Raw genomic sequence first — 16,088 nt, forward strand, 5'->3', positions numbered from 1 at the left:
AGAAATCGTGCTGCATTTCTGTCGTGAGTATCAGTTACAATGGCAAAATGGGGATTTCAATAACGGCGGATAAAGCGTTATTCGGAGGAAAAGATGATCTTGAAAAATTTATTAGTCAAATTGTAAACGAGATTAGTGAAATTGGTGACATTACTTCAGAGCAGAGAGAAGAGGTTCAAATGAGTTTGGTTTAGAAAAAAATCTTATAATTTTTACTAGAATAAAAATATACAAATGAAATAATGTTTGGCTTTCAAAGAATTTCATACATAGCGACTTCAAATTGGCTTACCTATGTAAATATGTGCACAAAAAACCCACATGCAATATTTTTTTGAAAATTTGAAAGAGTTTATAATTTTAATGAATTTCAAAAACTGGCAAAAAATTATGAAACTCGAACTTGAAGACAATTGGAATTTTTATAAATCAACTACATCATTATGAAGAGACACGTTTTCGTATTTTTGAATTCACGCTAAAATTCGAAAATTTACAGAACTGTTAAAAATCTAAATTTTGGCTGGAAAACAGCCAAAAGTCCGCGCCTCGCGCTCAAATTAGCGCATTAGGAAAAATGCAAAAATAAGGGCATGCTAATTTTTTGTGGTGAACAAAATAAAATTGGTCCCAACCAGATCTAAGTTTTACACGTAAAAGACTCACATTGTCAGTAAGGATTTAATAATACGAGTTTTCTAAGAAATTTGCCAAATTCTTGGCACCGACTCTTTTTGAACTGGGGTCCAATATATACATATTTACAAACATGCATACTTGATCTCGCGAATTCTCCCTGCTCGCAGTTCTGTGCTATTATTATCACACTCCGTAAATCCGATTCGGATTCGGTGAATGTACATACACACGCATCTATGTCTCACTTTGTTACCAAGTGTTGGGTGAGAAAGTCCTACTTCATATAACGCAGTTCCTACATTCTCCTAAAAATTATCTCGTATTTATTTATCTACATAAAACAACAAAGCTACATATGGTGCCAACATTAAAAGAAGAGGCTAATTCTTCACTATTGTCAACCTACTTGAATGAATTCATCAGTGACTTGTAATTTTATGCACGTGCTGTTTGACTCTTAAAAGTTCAGTGAAACTGCTTGCATATAAAAAAAATTCAGAACAAGATGTCTTCGCGTGTGGGGTATTTTCTAAGATTTGGTCTCCCCTTGGGAAGTTGTCTCATCCTTTGTGGAATTGTACAGACTGTGGGTTGCTCTTAGGAAAGGCCTTTTAGATAAGTACATGCCCCTCGTTGACATTTGCATACCCTTTAAGTCTGTGGTGCTCACATTAAAAGAAGATGCTAATAGATACTTGTCATGTCATCCATCATCCCTCCTCAGTGAGCTCGGAGGGCGATGGTTTCACGCAAAATTCACGATTAGTCAATTGAACCTTACCTACAAGGTGAGAATTTGATCGTAATTTTACCATCACCTGAGCCCCCCTCCGAGGAGACGAGGGGGATGATGGCTGACAAGTAGTGAAGAATTAGCCACTAATTTTAATGTTCGCACCATAGCAACCGCGGTGCCTCAAGGATATTTATGTACTGTTCCTTGAGTGAAGTAGCGTATCGCAGAGTTTAAGTATTTAAAGAATTACGGAAAAATTTGTCGAAAAAACTGACTACACATGAGTCGTACAAAGGGAATCCGAAACCTAATCAATGATCAAATTTAACCAAAGAAAACGAAAAAATTATAAAAAATAGTAAATCAGTCAATGGTGCATAGTGGTTTAAATGGCAGGTAACAATGGCAAATTTTTCAAGGGGAAAAATTCGCAAATCTCCATTAGTTACAGGAATTTTGCCTTAATACTTTAAGAATTTTGTCATCAGTGTTCCATAAGTTTTGATAAAAATTAGTAAAAATCTCAATCCCAAATCCGTAACTAATGGAAATTTACGAATTTTTCCCATTTAAGAATTTGCCATTTGAACTTGACATTTAAACCACCCTGTATTTGATTATACGATGTTTGCCTTACTCGATAAAATCCCGATGTTACCAGGCCAACTTATTTATTGATACGGGATCCTTCCCACTTTCTTGACAGGTAACCAGCCTCTACGAAGTTTGCGTGGAACTTCCGAGTGTACTCGTCACTCACTGGGATGAACCCGTAGTTCAAATCATATCTGGTAACTACTCGCCACAATGTTTGAAAAACAAGAAAAATAAGTATTACTCTTTGTCCCACACAGAGACCCCATCCGTCATAGTTTTCAGTGTGCTCCGCTTGCTGCAACTTTTCGCGGATATCGTGTTCCTCTTGGTCGGCGCAATTGTTAAGGTAATCCAACTTTTCCAAGGGGTGTAGGGAGCCGTCCATAAATTACGTAACGCGAGAAGGGGGGAAGGGGAGTCATCTATGGCTCTAATGTTATCATACTTATGTTACATAAGTTAAAGATGGTCTAGAAAATAACGAATTTTGCGTTACGTGATGTATGAACGGCCCCTAGAGAAGTGGCTTAGGGAAACGACGTATAACTTGTAAGTCGTACATATATACATGCGTTATACAGGATGTTAATTCAACTCGTCGCGGTAGTGACTTTCTGGGTTCAAACCGTATTTAACATTTAAACAAGTTTATATTTTTTCTTGAAATGTTTTCATGCTTAGAACGAGTCCCTAAGTCCGTTTCATGAGCATGATAAATAATATTCACCAGAAGAACCCACGTTTCTACCGGTTTTGAGTTATCAAATATTCAGAAAAAATTGGGACGAATTAAATCAACACGGTTTACGAGGACATAAGTTTGTTCGTATATGTACATCCACTAAGCCTCTATTATTTACTATACACAATTCATTAACTCAACACTAAATTATTTTCCCCCTTCCCCCCAGGGGTCCAGACTGCTCCTGATCTCATGGGTGGTAGTAACCATCTCCAGCATCGTGACGCACGATGTTGCCTGGTTCCTCTACTCTTACTCTGAAGGGGGGATATCGTCAATTTACATATATAAAGCTGCGTACTTCGTAGTGGTCGCCACGATATTCCACGTGTACATCGTGTCCATTGGGTTTCGCTGCGTGTCCTGCATGAAAGAAAATCTCGAAGAGGTGCACCCCATTGGGAAAGGAGTTGTCCAGATTGGCAAGTATTTTGCACACCATGCAAAAATCGGGACTAGACTTATCCTCACGTCTGAATTGGTAAATTGTAAAATTTATGTAGATTCTCCTCGAAACAAACTAATTCTGTTATAAATATGCTTCTCTCATTTGCAGATTCTCAACTTGGATTTTTTCTTGATTGAGATACTTCCAATCGTCCTTTTCGACGAATATTACTCTGGTATTTTATGCCCAATATTTGCTAAATGTGCCACACGTAATGTCAGACATTCATACCTGTTCAAAAATTTAATTTTCATTCAAAGTCAGTCATCCCGATTTCAATCTGAAAGATTTTCGCTCACACTCTATTTCAAATTCATTTTATTTCACTTCATCCGACTTCATTTCTTACTTCGCCCCATGTATTCAACATAGGGTGAAAATTAAAGGGACTGAAAATTCGTTCGATATTACTTAATCCTTCAGTTATTTCGTTATCATAATCAGTTAAATGAATGATGAAGAACAGGTATGCCAACAATTAGTGTAAATACGCAGATCATGAGCGATATCAAAATTGGTGGGAAGACGTGGCGTTACGAGGTGTCCGAGTTGTACTTGGCATTACAGGTCTGGTAATTCTCTCGAAGGTATAAAAATAAATATTTTGTACAAACATATCACGTCTCACGTGCATGGTACGCGATTTACAAGGAAAACAATTTCTTTATTATTTGCACAGGGTAAAGAAACCTGGGTCAAGTATTGGTGCATCCCGTACCTTTTCACCGTGTTCTTAAGGTGCGTGTTTTGAATGTCTCGTTTACATAAACAAATTTAAGCAATATATGTAATTAATATACAAAACGTAAAGGGTGTTGATTTGATTTTTCCTAAATATTCATTTAAAAACTTGAAACTCAAACCCATTGACAACATGTGTTCTACTACGGCGAATGAATTTTCATGGATGAATGTTCATGAATGAATGTTCATGAATGAATGTTCATGAATGAATGTTCATGAATGCATGTTCATGAATGAATGTTCATGTATGTTCATGATTGTCCATGAATGAATGTGCATGAATGAATGTTCATGAATGATTGTTCATGAATGAATGCTCATGAATGAATGTTCATGAATGTTCATGAATGAATGCTCATGAATGCATGTTCATGAATGTGAATGTTCTCATGCTCTTGGTTAAAACTTAACTTGATGCGTCGACTTATCAAATAATTAAGAATCCAGCTACCAGTTTACGGCTTAAATTTTAACTGTGGCGTGACCAGCGGATTACCTCATTTTCTTACGGGCTTTAACACTCGAAATCCAAAAGCTTTGAAACACTAAACCACTAAACATTGACTCAATTTCAAAAAATATTAACTTATAAGTTGTACATAAATTACACGTTATATACATTTCATACGTTAACAGCGATAAGTCTCAATTAAATATGTTCCCTATTTATTTATCTACATAGTCTCGCCATGTTTCTGGGCATGGTTGTAGATTGGTTGGGCGAACTTGAATTTGTCACTGTCGCCTATCTCTTAAACTTCGCAATCAACCTGGTCTACAGGTTAGTTACATATATAAAAAATTGAATTAAAAATTTCGCACAGAAACAATGTCATGTGACAAATTAATGCATATTTCAGAGTTCTCGTCTTTACTATTTGCTTCTGGTACTCGTATCCCAAAAAAAATTCAGACTTTGGATTTATTGCAGAGCTCAGTTAGAACTTATGTAGCGGCGTTACACACAATGTTAAATTGTCATAAATACTTCAACATGTCAACGATTAATTAGAAATTTTTGAATCTTTAACAAAATTTCCAATTAAAATCAAGAAAATTTTTAATTATGTACTTCCTGTGTAGTAAAAATTCTGTTTCGATAATAATTTTCATATTTATTCATACATAGCTCTATTGCATAGTTATTTTTGTATTTAAACGTCTCAGCTTGACGAACTCCAAATTAAAATTACTGAGCAGCAATGTACAGATTGAGATCCATTAATCTAATCATTTTAAGTACATATAACACCACTAGAATTATTTATTTCCACGTACAAAAATTAATTTTCTAACAAATCAATGGAACCTTTTTTAAAGCCATGGCAAGATTGCATTTATAACGAGTTATTTCAAAAAATCAAACAAAAATTAGTAATTATACATAATTCCGTTGAATTGCCCCTTTGAAGAAAAATATTGGTAGTTCAAATTCAAGCTTTTAGTTAATTTTCTTACCATTTCGCTCCACGAGGTGCAAACTAGGGTTGCCGCGGGTAACGGGTCGGGTACCCGTTACCCGCATACCCGCACGATTCTTGCGGGTACCCGTTATCTGCGGGTAGCTAGAGCTACCCGCACGGGTAACGGGTAGTTCAGTTTTTATTTAATTTTCGTCATAACTCAGTTCACAAAGAAAGTTAGCAGCAAGTTAGTTGGCCACAAATATTTTTGTTGAAAGGGGCCATTCTACGGGCGCCGTGAGGTTCCTAATTTTTCGGCTGATTTTTTTATATAACTCGATGATAATACCGATATTGCTTGAAAAAAGGTTCAATTCTAATCAATTCATATTTCAAAAAATCTGTAATGTTTATACTCGAAAATAACGTTAACTCACTTTATCAGATTTTGTCCCATTTTTGAAACTGCATCAATACAATTAAGTTGGTTGCAACGGTTCCAACCATCTGAAATTATTTATATAAGCCAACGTTAATTTAATTAGCACAAGTACTGGCAGGGTATGCTACCCCGGGTTTTGGGGGTTTTAGTGGGTTTTGGGGTAGCGAATCTCCGGAAAAACCCTAATGCTTAATGGGGTTGTTGTGGGTTTTTCCGGGGTTTTTGTAAGATTTTGGGACAGATTGAAACAAAATCCCTTAAACTACAACTTAAATCAATGCTAATTAAATTGACGGATTCATCATGAAATTTTGAGAATTTTCATGTGCGACTTGAATTTCCAAGTTTTATTGCATATTTCCAAGTTTGCATGCGAAATATGAATTTTCGATTCAACAGTCCAACTCAATGATAACGCTTAAAATTGTATGTCAAAATCGTATATTAAATTACTTTTTATCTAATATATAATTTAAAGAATTTTGGTTCAACCTGCCCCAAAATCTACAAAAACCCACAAAAACCCACAAAAACCCAAAAACCCACAAAAACCCCAAAAACCCCGGAAAACCCGCGGGGTTGGGTTTTTCGAGAAAAACCCCGGGGTTTTCTGAACCCTGCCTAGCAGATCACTGGGCAGCAGTAAAAGAACGCCGTAACGAAGTGACAGTAAGATGGCCAAGGAAAAACTATGCACGTAAGAAAATAAATTGAAAAAATTAACCAAAAAAATGTTATCTAGCCCCAGTATTTGTTAACAACAAAATCGCACTTTGACGTCATAGATCAAGATAATCATCGTCCTTCATCGAGATCTCAGAGCCTCCCGTTTATTCCGCAAGAATTGGCAGGGAACAAACCAAGGGGGACAAATGCTTTAAGGAGGACTCACCCCAATGTCCCATCACCATTTTCGGAACAGCCAAATGATGACAATTCTGAGAAAAGGCAGGATGATGTTCCGCCAACCGGTTTTAATAATAATAATACTGACGAAGTCTCTGAAGAATTATTTTACACGGGTATTCTTTCGCTTTGCTCATTGCTCAAAAATTGCGGGCAGTTTGAAATCGTAGGAACTTTGTACTCTGCCGATAGGTCACGAATGTCCCTAGTAGAACTTTCTGTACAAGTATTAAATCCAAATTAAGATTGGCGCCAGATTTGATGCCGCGCATGTCAGAAGCCTTTGAAGTCTGGCAGATTTTGTAGTAGTTCATGTTTTGCATTAAGTTATTTCGCGGATTTATTATGCTCAGACCAAAATAGCGAATAAGTTACAAAGTAAATTAGCCTGGCACAGTTTCGATTCATTAGGTAGTTATGCACATACATATTTCTTCATAGTCGGAGTATGATAATCATTTGCAAAGTTCATGGATGAATTACTTAGCCTGTTTTTTTCTATCCGTCTTTCTTGCAAAAATTCTTAAAACCATGACACATTCTGATGAAATTAGGCAAAATATTTACGTGACGAATGAGGTCGATGATGGTTCCGGGAATCATATATTTCGAATGGTGGGGGCCCTATTGGTTGAGTGGGTTAAGTTCGGTTTATTCTAAAAAGTCCTGACCATAGAGAATTTGGTATGGAGGTGGCCGATGGCCTGCAATATAACTATATAAAATGAAGTTGGGAAAACTTTCGTCTGCTTCAATAGTCGATAAACATAATTAAGGTGCATTCAACTAATATTTGCAAGGGTCCCAAGGCAGGCGAAGATTGCAGGTCAACTCTCAAAGTTGTCAATCGAGGGGCCACACGTTTTAAGATTGTAGAACAATGTTCGCCCGGCTATGCAAATCTGGACTAATCGTTTTTTTATATGTCAGAGGTTGAAATCAAAATAGTACAATCAGTCAAGTGACCCCATTTTCACGTCCCATCCGATTTCTACCGGGGCATCTAAGTCTACCATACTTCCGGAAAATGAGCGGAAACAAGAGGCGCAGTCAAATAGCCACGCCCGGACGCGAACTCTACCTCAAACAGGCTGTCACCAGAAAAACGGGGATAGCAAGACACAAAATGATACGGAGCATGAAAAAACGGTTAAACCCACGGGTAATCGGGGTTTTCAAATTTAATAAAGTACTTATTATAATCGAGCATTGCTTACAATTCTAAAGTTAATTAGTTGTGAAAATTAAATTAATAAGCGGTTTTTTGAGCAATTACTGAAAAATCAGATTTTTTCAAAACCTAATACATGAGACATAGACTTAGTTTACCCACAAAAAACCCGACTACCCGGAATACCCCGACTGCAAGCAAAACCTATAGATATGGGTTTTCAATAGCAAACCCCGGGGTTTTCCTTACCCTGGGTACCTGCACTCCATTTCCTGTTATTTGTTGGTAACCTGTGGCTTCCTTCAAAATCATGACATAAGTATTTCTTTACAAACACGAATAAAAAATCGACAGTACTAAATCATAAAATAATTAAGTGCTTGTGTTAATAATCACCTCGGAATTTATTTTTCATCGCCTGAATCAACACTAAAGAAAAATAGTAGAATTTGCTCAAGTTTGAGCAAAGAAGAGGATGACGCGCCCAAAACAGGTAGGCTGCGTACCATAGGGTAACAAATGCAGTAAGTTGTGCATGTGTGGGATCGGGTCAACCTGTCGCAGGTCAATCCGAAAGGGTCGTTTTGATGCCCTAGTTTAACTAAAAAAGCGTTATACATATTTAAAGATAGATATATTGAAAATTTTATTTTAAATTTAATACAAAAATTATAAAACGGAAAAACAAAATTTTAATTCTACACTCTAAGAAATGAGGTTACGATTATACCCAAAAATAAACGTATTCATATGACTCTACCGTCATGGTTATAAATTTGCCATCGAGTCGTTACAATTGTCACCGACTAATCATAAAGTTTGACCAACTTGGTATTACATAGATTGTCACCCGAGCTAATAAATTTACAACCAGTTGGTGACAAATTCATAACGACGGCACATACCCTTTTACTTTTTGGTTATAATCGTAACCCCTTTTTTCTAAGAATATGTATATCTAAATTCGCTCTGCTATCGTGAAATCTGTTTATTCTGCTCATTCGCAGGAAGCATGGACATCGGGTCTAGTTTATTTTCAACCAAAACCTTCAGCATTTCAAGACGTACGTTGCAATCTCTCTGATGCATCCGTTCATTTGAGGAACTCTTTATCGCGACAATTTCCTTCCTGGTGTTTTCCTTCTTGTCGACAATGTATTTTTCTACCTCGCCCTGCAAGAAGGGACAAGCCAATAGTAAATAAGTTATAAAAACTATTCAATTTATATTTGAAACTAGGGTACGGAAAACTCCGGGTTTTTCTGTTCAAAACAACTTGCTAGGGGTTTTATGTACCTGCCTTTTTGGGGTTGTTTGGGCAGGGTATAGTACCCCGGGTTTTTGGGGTATTGGGGCTGTTTGGGCAGGGTATAGTACCCCGGGTTTTTTGGGTATTGGGGCTGTTTGGGCAGGGTATAGTACCCCGGGTTTTTGGGGTATTGGGGCTGTTGGGCAGGGTATAGTACCCCGGGTTTTTGGGGTATTGGGGCTGTTTGGGCAGGGTATAGTACCCCGGGTTTTTGGGGTATTGGGGCTGTTGGGCAGGGTATAGTACCCCGGGTTTTTGGGGTATTGGGGTTTTGGGGTAGCAAATTTGAGCAATACCCACGTGTAGTCGGGGTAGTCGTGGGTTTCAAATTTTATAAAGTATGGTAATAGGGCTTTACAAGCAATTCTACAATTTAATAAGTTACTAAAATTTAATTAATAAACCACTTTGTTGCGAAATTTCTGAAAAAAATAGATTTTTTTCACAACTTAATACATGAAACACTGAAGCAAGTTCTGAAGTTATTGGTAAAGTTGAAACGAGTTACGCCGAGAGGGCAAAGGTACATAAATATTTGGGGAGCTTAGACCATACCTGTTCAAGAAAACTTCATTTCAAACTTCATTTTTCATTCAAACTTCAGCCATCCCTGAAGATTTTCATTCACACTCGTTTTTTTTGTGTTTCCAGAGTAAAGTCTATACCAAGTTGCATAATTTTACTTTGGGATTGGTTAGTGTCGTTTGTCTATTTAATTTAGAATTCAGAGTACATTCACTTTTGAAAAGTGTTAAATTCTAGTTTTTACCAGACCCATTTTTTCTGCGTATTTTTAACAGTATCAATGACGAAGTTCTGAGCAAATATTGTGTTCATTTTTTTTTTACATCCGGATAAAACTCGAACTTGTTGTGAACACTAAAAGGAGGGCACTTTTTTGCATACAAAGCTGGCAGTACTCTTCTTTTAATGTTTGCACCATTAGGGTGGACATACATATGTACATATATCAGTTTTGTTGAATTATTTAACTGATCAGAACGTGGAATGGATAAATGCAGGAAACTGATAAGCTTCATAATAACTCAAAATATATTATATTATTTTCAATATAATCAAACAATTAAATTTCCATATGTAATCCTAACACAGGTCCGAGCCGAAGCAGACGCTATAACTCAGCCAGCCGAAAGTAACCGCAGAGCCAGGTAAGATGAAGCATATTACGCCTATAAAACCGCCGTCGCTACAAAACCGGCAAATATTGGGCCACAGTTTACCTCTTGGGTACAGCAACTCATGCCACAACCACCGCCTTACAATAATACAGACATTGACTAATAAATTAATTGTCGAAATCAGTTGAAAATTAAATGATTTGAAATAAAATGTTATCTTATGAAATTATGTGGAAGTAAAACAAAAATGTTTCCTATCATTATGCAAATAGTTATAAGCTTTCTGGAAAATTTTCGTGCATAAAATCCAATCGAAATAAGGATCCTCCTTCTTAATTAGGATGACGGTTGATGATCCATAATTGTGCATTTAACTCTGTCGTTAAGGTGTCCTGATTTTGTTTTATTGATCCAACAAACATTTTTTCAGAGTGAAATAATACAAATATTTATTTCCGTCGCAAACAAATGCATGTGTAAATACTTAACATACATACTCGTCCACTTATCAATTTAAGCAGACCCATCCCCCCAAATCGGCATAAATAAGGACATTTTTTCTGAACAGAATAACCGATGTTTGGATATACCATTTGTGACCGGTTTCGCAATTGTTTAATGCTTCATCAGACCTTTTACAATCAAAAAATATTACAAAATTGTTAAAATAAAAATTATAAATTAAAAATTGAATAAAATTAAAGTAAAATTATATACAGCCATCAAGAATAGAAATGAATCACAATATAAATTTATATTACCTACCTTTGGTCAAATTGTAAATAGGTCAGCAACCTCTGTCTGAGGCGACAGTTTAAGCAAATATTACGTAAAAATCATACATATTTAAGTAAATACACACACAAACTTGTGCTCTTAAAAACCTATGGGTATTGACAATCACAAATATTTACAACACATTTTGAGGATGTTTATTCATTATTCACGATATCCTCGGAACAAGCATCTCGTCGGTAAATATATATCTATCGACGCAAATATCGTTCCATTAAATATGCATAAATCGGTCTTACATATGTAGATATTCTGGCAGACACGACAAACAATTTTTGCAAATAAGATTTTCTGCGGACAATAAATATTGGCAAATATTAGTCAAGAAAATATTTACACACACTTTTGCAGGATGTTTTGTTTATTATTATTCTTTGTTTCCGTGCTAAACAAGATGCCCTCATTTTGACCAAGTGTTGTAAATCTCTTATCAATCGAGTTCTTGTAAACATGGCCTGAGAAGAGAATAACCGTTATAAAATATCTCTGCCCTCATCCACTACCGGGAGTATGTAACTCAGTTCATGACAACTTGGCTGTATTTTTTTGTTTTTCGAAATGGAAGAAACTTATTATAAAGATACGAAATTTTCAAAAACTCAAACAGACAGCACCCCACAAGCAGATTTACTGTTTGAGTGGCCAAGTAGTCACGAACCTCAGAACCAGGTAAAAGTTGACGACCTGCCGCCCCCAAAAGTGAGTAGCCCTCCGGTAAGTTTCCATAAATTAATGTAATTTTGTTCCCTAACGAGGGATGACTCCTAGCGTACAGTGAACGATTTTGGTCCACTTACTTATTTAGAGTTAATTGATCACATATTTAAATAGAAATAGACACAATCTGTGACTGGGTCGGTTTGTCAGAAATATTTGTATAAAAAGAGGAGAAGAAACGTTTCTAAAATTTGACACATTTTCCATATACTTTCCAAATTTACTACGTGTCCTAAAACTTGTCCTAAAACGTGTCCTAAAACAACATTTAAAAGCAGTTAATTATTAAGGGGTGAAAGCCCTTTATAAGATCGTTATGTCCGTCTGTCCGTCCGTCCGTCTGTCTGTCCGTAGCTCCGATAACTTTTGAACGAAAAGACATAGAGACTTGAAATTTTGAACGTAAACTCCTAACGTCAAGGGACAGGACGAGTTCGAAGATGGACACTGTGACATCGTCACCTGTGACGATGACGTCGTCACAGTGACGAAAAGTGACGAAAAAGTGTCACGTGTCAATTTTGGCATGCGACACATCATTTTTAACCATTTTTCAACGAGGAATTTGAAAATTCATGTCATTTTGTGTTTGGACGTCACCTGTGACGAAGACATCGTCACGGTGACGAAAAGTGACGAAAAAGTGTCACTTGTCAGTTTTGACATGTGACACGTCATTTTTAACTATTTTTCAATGTCAAATTCAATGGTGACCTCCATTTTGACCTCAGAGGTCATGTAAAGGTCATAGGACATATCTATTTCAATTTCAACTGAAATTTAACCCCGAATTCAATGGTGGCCTCCATTTTGACCTCAGAGGTCATATAAAGGTCACATAAGGGTTATCAACTGTTAAATTTGACACAAATAAGACACAAAAGTCGAAAACACGTCAGAGGTGTCAATCTTAACAAATTTTCGAACAATTTGATATTCACATTGACGTATGACACTCCTTTCACCCCTTGGTTACATGCGTTGTAACGGTTTATTTTTAGAATAACTTTGAATACAGTCAATGGAACAAGTATTAGCAACACCCACACAAGCTAAATAAAATTGGCTATAACTTTGGCATGCATTATCAAATTAGCATGAAAATTTGTTCGCATTTAGCAAATCTAATGTAGTTTTCGATCATAATCATGTTTTACTGATTAAAATTAGATTAACGCAGTTTTTAAATAATTTGTTGGAAAATTTGCGAAATTAACCCACAAAAAGTATTGGCACCCTCTAACTTAAAAAATCACTGAGCAACGAAACGACAATTTTATTGCGACAAAGTGCTTCTAGTATTACGTGGCACGTCCCCTCGAAGCAATAAGAGCAGAAATAGGTTGTGGAATTTATTCGACAAGTTCCTATATAACGTTTTTTTATATGGCTGCCCACAGTTCTTTTAAACTTTTGACACGCTCGTTTTTCGACTAGTGGTTTCCCATCGGTCTCTCTTTTCTCAACCCGGACAATCAGAATCACATCAGGAGACTGTGTAGCCAACGAAAGAATCTTAACCTTTTCGGTCTCCAAAAACTTGCATCGTTAATTTGGCTACATGTTTGGGGTCACTGCATTTTTGGAATATGAAATTTTTTCCTAGGTCAGGTTTTTGTTAAATGATTTCAAATTATCGTTTGGAATGATTGACAACACCTTCCTGGTCATAATTTTATCGATAATGACCAGGTAAACACGCCGCCACCTAGTCATTTAACCCCAAACCATAATCGATCCTCCTATGTGTTAAACTGCCATACGAACGTTTTAGTATTTCTGAGCCTTTTATTGCATCCGCCAGACTTGAACCAATTAATGAGCTCCGAATAAGTAAAATATGCCTATGTCGGACCAGTAGGCCCTTTTTCATTGATCGGAACTCTATTTAGGGCGATATTTAGCCCATTCCGATTTATTGAGGTGGTTCGCTTTGGAGACCCTCGCGTCGGTCGGGCTTCTGGAGCCTGGAACCCCAAGGCATAATTTTTGATTGATTACCATATTGTATGATATGTTGACCCTACAGTTGATACTCCAATTTAACATGGATTTGGAAGCTGAAATCTTCCGCTCTCGAGTGGTTCGTTGCTTGAGTCATCCTTAGGTTTTGGGCGTAGATGACTTTTTTCTTCCGCATCATGGAAAAGTAGAAACTGAGATTGTCATTTTATATTTCTTTGCTACGTATTCAATAGTAAATATGGAAAAGTATGTTTTCTCTTTGATTTTTCGATAGTAACGCTTTTTTGTGTAAGAGACATGATTATTTCTCGCCGCGCCAAATACAGCTCGTTTGGTGTCGCCATTTTGGCTCCAGACAACACAACTCTAGACTGAAAATGTAGCTAACCTCATATTTTGTCACCTAATTAACTTACCGAAACGAAATGTGGAAGATGGTTAAGAAAATTGTTTCGAGTAATTAATTTGGCCACATGTTGCCAATACTTTTTGCAGGTTTGCGTCTGACTCATGGGGGTCAAAATCAGGATTGTGTTATGTTTACTAGATTTAAATCAGAAACATGATTATAATCGAACACTACATTGGATTTGTTAAATGCGTACAAATTTTCATGCTAATTTGATAATGTATGTCAAAGTTATAGCCAATTTTATTTAGCTTGTGTGGGTGTTGCCAATACTTGTTCCATTGACTGTATGTCGTTTAAAATTTAATTATGAGGGAAAATTGACATATTTTCGCCTCGTTTGGAGACGTCGTTTCTAAATCGGAAATTACATCTAATTTCAGAAATCCTCTTCCTGGCGGATTCCAAATCTACTTAAAAAGTGGCCATTTCATACCGAAACGGTGGAGGAAATGCAAAAAAGGGTGGACGAGGAGTTGCGAATTTTCAATGTATTTAAATTTCCAAAATATTTATATTCATTTCCCTCTATGCTAATTGAGATTTTTTCAACAATGCAGGAAGAAATCCAGGCAAGCATTGCGCTAAAAAAGGTCACTACGGCGGCCGAGATTAAGAACATTAAGCGCGAATCTGCCCGCAGAATTGTGCAGACGGAGGACAACAGCAAGCAAGAAGCTTTCAATTTTGTCATGAAATACTCAACCCTGGAGGAAATTAAGAGGTACAATGATGCACAAGGCAGCCGAGATTATGCAGAAATTACGAGGAACGACGTGATCAAGAGGTCAAGGGAATCTACAAAAATTTAAATTCATCTCAATGATTTTTTTATTAAATTTAAACCGACTTGAATTATGTAAATATGTGTTTCAAACGTTTTTCATTCTTCACTTTTATTGATTCAAATAAATAGAACTATTTTATTAATTAAGTATTTCACAAATATAAATGTATTCACAAGTTGGTAATAATGCGATGGTGCGAAATGTAAGGTTATGATTTTGTTTAAATTTTGAAATTAAGAAAGTAGAATTTCAATAAATTCAACCAAAGTTTTCTGCGGATGGTTAAAGTATTTTAGCTCAAAGTGGAAAAATGAACGGTTTTCCCCTACAAAAAGAAGGAAAGTAGTGGAGTTTCCTTCTACCGCGGGATAAAAATCGCCAAAATTTTTCAATTCTGACCTCTAATAGTTTGACAAATTATGTACAACCATCAGTCAAATTTGCTCAAGGAGCTTTACGTATTTATATGTCCATTGCCTTGAACTGCATAGATAATTATTCCAAAATTTTAACAAAGTCAGACTGCTACATTTTTCGACATCGCATTTTCACTATCATTCATTACACTCTAAGAAGGGGAGCTTGCGAGGTTGATACAGAATAATAACAGATCTCGATGCCCTTTGGATATGAGGTAGGGTCCTATGAGTGTACTAAAACCCTGAAGTGGTTTGACTCCATGGCCACATATGCGCCCGCCACACCCACTCAAGGGGATGAAAACCACAAAAGTTACCAACTTCAAAAATCCACCAAAAATCCAATTTTGATCGGATTTTGGTAAAATTTACATTTTTATGATCCCAAGTACTTGTGTGATAATATCCAATAGCAATCTCAACTTTTTTGAAATTTTCGAAATTTTCGAGCTAATGAATTATTCAAAAAAAATTGAGATATCTACTGGATATGATCACACACATATCTGGGATCACAAAAATGTAAATTTTATCAAAATCCGAGCAGAATTGGATTTTTGGTGACATTTAAAGCACATGAAAACAGGCCTTTTTTCCTGTTTTTGGCGCCTTTGTATGGGTGTGGCGGGCGCAAATGTGACCATGGAGTCAAAGCACTTCAGGGTTATAGTACACTCATGGGACCCTACCTCATATCCAAAGGGCATCGAGATCTGAGA

At 36.4% G+C, this 16,088-nt stretch overlaps 2 protein-coding genes across 4 annotated transcripts; both read left to right on the forward strand.

The window, feature by feature from the left end:
• Positions 1–905: 905 nt before the first annotated feature.
• On the forward strand, positions 906–10,482 carry LOC118438874. Of its 2 annotated transcripts, XM_035859689.1 has the most exons (9): positions 906–1,225; positions 2,082–2,166; positions 2,230–2,318; positions 2,884–3,195; positions 3,271–3,337; positions 3,658–3,749; positions 3,842–3,900; positions 4,589–4,687; positions 4,767–4,977. In XM_035859689.1, exons 1-9 carry the CDS (start codon positions 1,145–1,147, stop codon positions 4,846–4,848), a joined length of 966 nt encoding a protein of 321 aa, XP_035715582.1. In that variant the 5' UTR covers positions 906–1,144; the 3' UTR covers positions 4,849–4,977. The 2 variants fall into 2 exon arrangements, with proteins under 2 accessions (XP_035715582.1, XP_035715583.1); XM_035859690.1 differs by lacking the exons at positions 4,589–4,687; positions 4,767–4,977 and adding an exon at positions 10,251–10,482.
• A 1,047-nt stretch (positions 10,483–11,529) lies between these two features.
• On the forward strand, positions 11,530–15,240 carry LOC110859677. Of its 2 annotated transcripts, none has more exons than XM_035859698.1 (3): positions 11,530–11,770; positions 14,546–14,653; positions 14,723–15,240. In XM_035859698.1, exons 1-3 carry the CDS (start codon positions 11,630–11,632, stop codon positions 14,972–14,974), a joined length of 501 nt encoding a protein of 166 aa, XP_035715591.1. In that variant the 5' UTR covers positions 11,530–11,629; the 3' UTR covers positions 14,975–15,240. The 2 variants fall into 2 exon arrangements, with proteins under 2 accessions (XP_035715591.1, XP_021964342.1); XM_022108650.2 differs by having other exon boundaries at positions 11,535–11,785.
• Positions 15,241–16,088: the final 848 nt, after the last annotated feature.

This window comes from Folsomia candida, unplaced genomic scaffold (assembly GCF_002217175.1).
Source record: "Folsomia candida strain VU population unplaced genomic scaffold, ASM221717v1 Fcan01_Sc027, whole genome shotgun sequence".
NCBI lineage: Eukaryota > Metazoa > Arthropoda > Collembola > Entomobryomorpha > Isotomidae > Folsomia > Folsomia candida.